At 44.9% G+C, this 7839-nt stretch overlaps 1 protein-coding gene across 1 annotated transcript in view; it reads right to left on the bottom strand.

The window, feature by feature from the left end:
* The window catches only part of BFSP2 (beaded filament structural protein 2), a 142147-nt gene that overhangs the window by 85117 nt on the left and 49191 nt on the right, over window positions 1–7839 (bottom strand). The window contains exon 5 of the mRNA XM_012804907.1: window positions 5291–5422. Coding sequence (XP_012660361.1) covers window positions 5291–5422 — 132 coding nt within the window. The remainder of the gene's footprint in view (window positions 1–5290; window positions 5423–7839) is intronic.

Raw genomic sequence — 7839 nt, 5'->3', positions numbered from 1 at the left:
CACAATGCCTAGCCATTTTTTGGTTGCAGCCATCATTGTTGTTTGGCAGGCCCAGGCTGGGGATTCAAACCTGCCACCTTAGGTGCATGTGGCTGGCGCCTTAGCCGCTTGAGCCACAGGCGCCGAGCTGGCTGATACTTTCTATTGCATCTTTAAGTTCCCTAATTGACTGCTTCAGTTCCTTCATCTCTGCAATATCCTTTCTATATTCTTCATATCATTAATCTCTTATTTGATTCTGTTTTTGGATTTCCTTTTGGTTATTTTCCACTTTATCAGCAGTTTCCTTTTTGTTTCCATCATTTCCTTCATTGTTTTCTTCATCTGTATTCTAAATTCCCTTTCTGTCATTTCTAACATGTCTTTGTAGGTGGAATCCTCTGCAGTAGCTACCTCACAGTTCCTTGGGGGGGTTGCTCTGGACTGATTTTTCATGTTGCCAGGATTTTTCTGCTGATTCTTCCTCCTGAGTGTTTTCTTTTATCTGTTTCCTTGACCTAATTTTCCTTTCACTTCCTCTTGCTTTTTAAGTTGCCATGCCTGTGGCCTAGGGTTTCGATGAGTCCTTTTGGTACAGGACCAGAAGGGTGAGAAGATTAAAGAACAAGGAGGGAAAAAAGATTTAAAAAAAAAAGAAAGAAAGAAAGGTCTTTACAAAAGAAAAAGAAAAAAAGAAAAAAGAGAAAGGAGAGCGGGTGGGTAAAAGGGAATATTGACAAAGAGAAGAGAGGCACAGAAAGAGGGAGACAGGAGCAATAGAGGTGTACAGTAGGGTACTTTGACCCAACCTTAAAAACCCCCAACTTCTGGGGGTGCCAGGTTGGGTGGTTCCCTTGAGGTCATCAGCTCTTTGCCAGCCTGTACAGACACAGTACCCCACCTCCACCAAGTAGAGAGGAAAGACAAAAATGCTATAAATCAAACCAAAACAAGCAAACAGAAAACTTTACAGGATAAAATTGGGGGAAAAAAACCAAATAATAGGAGTAGAAACACAAGTAAAAATGAAGTTCTAATTTTTAAAGAAGGCAACTATGAAAAATTATATTTACACTAGAAAAATGAAGAAAGAAAAGAAAGAAAAAAGAAAAAGCTAGAGGGAAAATGTTGAAATTAAAGAAGAAAAAACCAAAAACAAAGCAGTATAAATATCTTGCTGAATATTGTCTGGGCGCAGGTGATCCTCTGGGGTATGAGATGTTAATCACAATGCTGATAGAGCTATACGAGATGGAGACTGGAGGCCCCTGCTGATTCCCTCAGGGTAGAAGGCCTAAATCTCTCCTCAGCCCGATTAAAGGGCACTTTATTTATTTATTTTTTTTTATTTAGAGACAGAGTTTCACTTTGTCGCCCTCGGTAGAGTGCTGTAGCATCACAGCTCATAGCAACCTCCAGCTCTTGGATTTAGGCAATTCTCTTGCCTCAGCCTCCCAAGTAGCTGGGAGTACAAGCACCCGCCACAACGCCTGGCTATTATTTTTTGCATTTTGGCCGGGGCTGGTTTTGTGGCCTGAGGTTTCTCCTTGCTGACTTTGAACCCTTTGCCCAAGGGTATTCATGGGAACCCCTAGCAAAGATCCTGCATGTTTTCCATCTCACTCACAGTCCAATCCAGCTATCCCACCTAAGTACCTGATGTTCTGGCAGAAAGAGAGGCTGCCTGGTTCTCCAAGAGATTCTGGCGCTTGAGCGACTGCGCTCAGGCTACAGCTGTGGTGTCATAACCCAGGCCCACTCAGCACACAGATAGCAGCAGCAAGCAAACTGAGATCACAGAAGCATGCTTAGTCTGGAGGTCTCTGGAAAATTGAAGGGACTTCTCTGAATTGCTAAATCCCCCAGAAAGTAAAATAGTGACCTTCTGTGACTTCTTGTCTTGAATTCCATTCCTGATTTGAGTTGACTGAACACAGAGTTCAGGAGGCCTCAGGCACCATTATTTGTGCCTGGCTTCCAATACAAACAGTGCCTTGTTGGCAAAGGGGACTGCAAGTCTCACCAGCTCAGCTGTCTGAAGCTTATATAAGCTACAGGGGCCTTGTGTGTGCACAGGTTGCTCTGAGAATAACAGGGATGGCTGGATGAACTTTCTGTATTTGAAAACTGTATTAGAGATTGTTACCATGTACCTATTCAGGCTCAGTCTCTGCTCCTCACTTTGGCTGCAAGGCCCAGTGACCAGAATTGTGATCTACTAGAACTGGCAGGGGACAAAAGCTTGGGTCATGATCACAGCCAGAATGCTCCAAAGTCTTTTGGTTAGGGGTCTGAATTCTTTTTCCATTTGTTCTAACACTTAGGATCATGGGTTTTAAATGAAGTGACCAGGTGGCTGAAGATGCCAACTTAGGGTTACTACTAGTGGGTATAATAGTAATTTTATATGATAATTAATAATAGATGTCATTATTGACTGTTCACTCTGTGCCAGGCTCTGTGCTAAGGGCTTGTGTACATTATCTAATTAATCACTCTGATGACTTTGTAAGTTAAATTGTATTATAATCCTATAGGAGATCATGTTTCCAAAGACAGCTGCAACAGTGACCTTTGTTCTTGGGTGGCACCTGTGGCTCAGTGAGTAGGGTGCTGGCCCCATATACCAAGGGTGGTGGGTTCAAACCCAGCCCCCGGCCAAACTGCAACAGTGACCTCTGTTCCACAAGCTCTTTCTCAATGTAATCTTGCTAGTGTCCCATCAAGAGGTGGAGCTTTTGGGCAGCACCTGTGGCTCAGAGAGTAGAGCGCCGGCCCCATATACCGAGAGTGGTGGGTAAAAACCCAGCCCCAGCCTAAGTGCAACAAAAAAATAGCTGGGCATTGTGGTGGGCACCTGTAGTCCCAGCTAACTCGGGAGGCTGAGGCAAGAGAATTGCTTAAGCCCCAAAGCTGGAGATTGCTGTGAGCTGTGATGCCACAGCAGTCTACCGAGGGTGACAAAGTAAGACTCTGTCTCTAAAAAAAAAAAAAAAAAAAAAAAAAGAGGTGGAATTTTCTCTTCCGGGTGAGTCTGGGCTGATCTTGTGACTGCTTTGATGAGGTGTAAGTGATGTTCAGGGACTTTCAAGGTCAGAGGCCTGGTAGCTTCTGGGCTCACTCGGAAGCTACATGACAAATCTGACAACTGTGAGATTGTCATGATATAGGGAAGTTCAAGCTAGCCACATGGAGAGGTCACGTGGAGAGAGAAAAAGAGACACACAGCTGAGGTGCCAGATGTGTGTGTGAACTCTGTTCTCAGGTGTGTTCCTGTCCCAGCAGATGCATGTGGAACAGAGAGGAATTATCCCTGCTGAATGTTGCCGAAATTGCAGAATGAGAACACAAATGATTCACTGTTGTCTTAAGTCACTAAGACATCCAATAGAAATGATAGCCAAAATACCCCTCATTTTATAAGAAAATGAAAGCTTAGAGGGGGCACCCAGCTAGTAAGCATGGAGCCAGGGTTCAAGATTGCAGGGTCTTTGTGCCAGTCCCCTGTTCCACAGGACTGCTGTGTTAGTAGCATCAGCTCTTGACTTTGTGGTGGGGGGAGTACTTCTAGAACCCCACCCTTGACTCTGCCCACCTCTACCTGCTCCCCCCAGCCCTTACAGAGTCTATATCCTGATACCCACAGTAAGAGTAGGTATTATCTCCCACCTGCCACTCCCTCACATTCAGAGCCTCTGGTTCCTGTGGTTATCAGCGCCTCCACTGAAGTCACATTCATTCCTTGGGAGCAGGAACCTTGTCTATTTAGTTTTATGTCTCCAGAGCCCTTGATAAAATTCCCAGAACATACTGAGTTCTTCCAAGTGATGCTAATAGTAAGAAAAGCATGATCACTGCATCCTCTCGTGGGCTCCTGAGAAACATTGAGGATGGGGTGGACTGGGACTGGTATACACGTGTTGCAGAAGAGGAAGCTGTGGTTTGGTAATTTGCCTGTTTACACAAGGGACAGAGTGAGCTGCCCAGCCCTTCTAACTCTACTTCTCTGGATTTTTCTCCCTCAGATCCTTTTCTCACATCCCCTTACACTGACCCAGATCCTATCTTCAGCCTCATTGGACCTCAGAACGTCTCAACTGCACACGGATCACACAGCCCAACCTCCTTGTACGCTTGGACTTGTAGGAATGAAGCTGTGCTTAGAACAGTACCACTGACTCCCTGAAGGAGGCATCTAGGAGGAAATGTGTTTAATACCCTGATAGAACTTAAGTCCACCCCAGAGATCAGAGGGTGGGTTGCTGCATTATTACTTTTATTATTTAAATAATTATTTTCATTAATAATTAATAATTCAAGAGACCTGTCAGCAAAACACAGTGAGTCTAGGGAGCTTCCTAGTTGTCCTAGGCTGGGATCTCCAGAAACAGCCTAGACAGGGATGCTGGAACTTGTAAATAATTACAGATTCTCTCAGGAAAGGGAGAATGAGGAAAGCAGGGCAAAGCAGGGAAAGGTGCGAAGGGAGGACGTGGTCTGCTGGTATCTCGCAGCGGCCTGACCCCAGGGAACGAGAGTTACACCCAAACCCAGCTTCACTGCGATGCAGGTGGGCTGGGCTTTTAAAGCCCCTGGCGGTCGGTCATTGGCTGCGGGCTGGGGGCGGGGCCTAGCCTCCCAGGCACGGGTCTTCTGTTCCGCCCAGATTTGGCAAATCTTTGGAGCAGCCAGACAGCTGGAATGGGGCAGCTGCGGGCATTAGCAGCCAGCACTCCCAGCAGTAGCCTGGGGAGAGGTGTTTTGGTGGGGCAGTCTCCGATACTCCTTGGGAGTCAGAAAATGTATCCAACCGCAAAGCCCATAAGCTGTCAGATTGGAATCCCTTTCAAACTATGACCTGTAGGCCTAGAGTCTGACAGTTGAGTTAAAATGAACACAAGGGACGCCAGGGCTAGGGTGACCAGATGTCCTGCTTTTGAACAATTTGTCCTGCGTCCCGCTAAAAAAGTCCGGATTTTTGGAAAGAATGCACGAATGGGCGGGAGAACAAGAAGGGAATATACGGTTTTCGGCTGCCATGTGGCTGTTTCGCCAGAATATGAGTTTTATATTATTTTTGTTAATTTTATAATGTTAAACTGTAATAATAACAAATAATTGCTGAGAAGTGATTATTGAGAACGGCTTATCAAAGTTTGCATTATTGTCAGGCCCTGCCCTGCCCCGTCCCCTGGCCTGTCCCCTGTCCTGCCCTTCCCTATCCCCTGCCCCACCCCCTCCCCCATGTTGTCCCGCCTTACCGGTGTTAAAATCTGGTCACCCTAGCCAGGGCTCATCTCAGCCCACTTACCAGGGCCCGTAAGGATTCGGTCTCGGCCTGTAGGCTCTGGACTTGGCACGATGTGTTGTGTAACTCCACCCTGAGGGCCGCAGCCAGCTTCTCCTCCTGGGTCTGGGACGTGTGGGCCACCTCCGACTGTTGCTGTGGAGAGTCAGGTCTCAGCGTGAGCAGGATGCCAAGACCCTGAACTTGTCCTTCCTGAGCAGCCTTTCTAATCCCCACCCCACTGCCTCTAACCGTGGGAAACTTAACTGTCGGGTTTAAAAATCTTTTTTTGAAACAGATCCCTTCACCAACTTGTATACAAAACTTTATTTTTCAACTCGGCGCCTGTAGCTTAGCGGCTAGGACGCCGGCCACACGCACTGGAGCTGGCGGGTTCAAATCCAGCCTGGGCCTGCCAAACAACAATGACAACTACAACCAAAAAATACCCAGGCGTTGTGGAGGGTGCCTGTAGTTCCAGCTACTTGGGAGGCTGAGGCAAGAGAATTGCATATGCCCAAGAGTTGGAGGTTGCTGTGAGCTGTGATGCCACAGGGCTCTACCGAGAGTGGCATAGTGAGACTCTGTCTCAAAACAAAAAAATCCACTTTATTTTGAACATATGATGCCTACAAATGGAATAAAATTCAAAAAATTCACTAAAGAATGTACAGTAGAGTGTCTACTTTTCTGTCCTAACTACCCAGTTCTCCTGTTTCTAGTTTCTTATACCTCCCTCCAGAAATATTTCATGTGCTTATGTGTAAATATGTATGACCCCTTCCCCCAGCTTTGGTACTTAATGTATCTCAGAAATCATTCTATATTAGTGTACAGAAATCAAGTCCATTCTTTTTAATGGTTGCATAGTATTGCCTTGTTTGAAAGTACCGTAATTTATTTAGGAGTCTCTGCTGATGGGCAGATTTTTTTGAGTCTTTCCCTATTACAAACAATGGTGTAAAGAATAACTTGACTTCCTCATTTTTCACACAGGGGAGTGTTTTTAAGGGAGAATTTCTACAGTAGAACTGCTGATTTAAGATGGTATATATTTGAAATTTTGGTGAATGTTACCAAGTTTCCCTTTAGAAAGTTGTAACTCCTGCTGGGTGCGGTGGCTCACACCTGTAATCCTAGCACTCTAGGAGGCCTAGGAGGGTGGCTAGCTTGAGCTCATGAGTTTGAGACCAGCCTGGGCAAGAGTGAGACCCCATCTTTACTAAAAATACAAAGACTGAGGCAAGAAGATTGCTTGAGCCCAAGAGTCGGAGGTTGCTATGAGTTATGATGCCACTGCACTCTACCCAGGGCAACAGCTTGAGACTATGACTCAAATAAGTAAAATAAAATAAAATAAAATAGAAAAGTTGTAACTCCTTCTAGTTCTATAAGACAGCACTAGGTGTCTCACACTTTCCCCAGATAAAGAGGTATCCAACTTGATCTCTGTCCCTGATTTTTTAAAAAACCACATTCTAGCCACAATTATGATAATGAAGGGAAGGTCTGTACTTTGAAACTTATCTCGAGAGTGAGATGGACAGATTCTGATTCCTCCCCATATATTCAGGGGAGCAGGACACTGTTACTTTGCTGGAGAAAAGGTGAAAAAAGAGACCTCATTTGGGTGGTGCCTTTGGCTCAAAGGAGTAGGGCACCAGCCCCGTATGCTGGAAGTGGTGGGTTCAAACCCAGTCCTGGCCAAAAACGTCAAAAAAAGAGACCTCATTCCCATTTTCTTCAATACAGTCTGATGGAATGTCTCTCAGCCAATAATGGGAGGAAGAAAGCCCTGTCTTCTCTCTTAGGTTACTGGCCTTCCAGAATCTCCATTTCACCACATAGGAATACTTATTTATATAGTAATATAAAAGTTATCAAATCTAATGGGTTGACTAAGAAATTCTAAGTCAAGAGAATCATTGTCTCTGACTCTTCCTGTCTGAAGGGTTTACAGAGGACACACAATGACCATCAAAGGATTTGGAGCTGCTAAGGGAAAACAGAAGCCACAGGCCCAGCGCTGACTGGTCAGCTGATGGCTTCTGTCCCCGGCCATCATTTAGCCTTTCAGAGTCTCAGTTTCTGCCCACAGAAGGCAGATGGCAGTGAGTGAAGAAGGAAAATCACATACTGCCTACCTCCTGGGGTCACCATGAGGCTTCCATCAGATTATATAGGCAGAAGCTTTAAGAACCTTAATTGTATGAAAATATTGGCTATATATATTTTCTATATGTAAAAAGATATAGTAGCTAACAAATGAGTGTGTAAAAGCCACTGTTAGTTAAATACTAATACTAATTAATGTGCATTGGGCACTTACTCTGTGCCAACCACCATGTTAATATTAATAGCTTTAAGTTTATTATCTTGTTCAATATTTATAACCCTATGAAGCAGATGTCATTATTATCCTCCTTTCACATGAGGAAACTGAGGCACAGAAAGATTGAGGTACTTGCTCAAGATCATATGGCTTATGATCAAGGATTCAAGCCCAGGGGCAGATTCCAGAGCTGTGCTCCTAACCAATATTTAATCCATCAACTTACGACCCCTGAAATTGG

Source organism: Otolemur garnettii, unplaced genomic scaffold (genome assembly GCF_000181295.1).
Source record: "Otolemur garnettii isolate 467f Iridium unplaced genomic scaffold, OtoGar3 scaffold00032, whole genome shotgun sequence".
Classification (NCBI taxonomy): domain Eukaryota; kingdom Metazoa; phylum Chordata; class Mammalia; order Primates; family Galagidae; genus Otolemur; species Otolemur garnettii.
The sequence above is the reverse complement of the archived record's forward strand: the minus strand, read 5'-3'. Positions and strand labels throughout refer to the sequence as shown.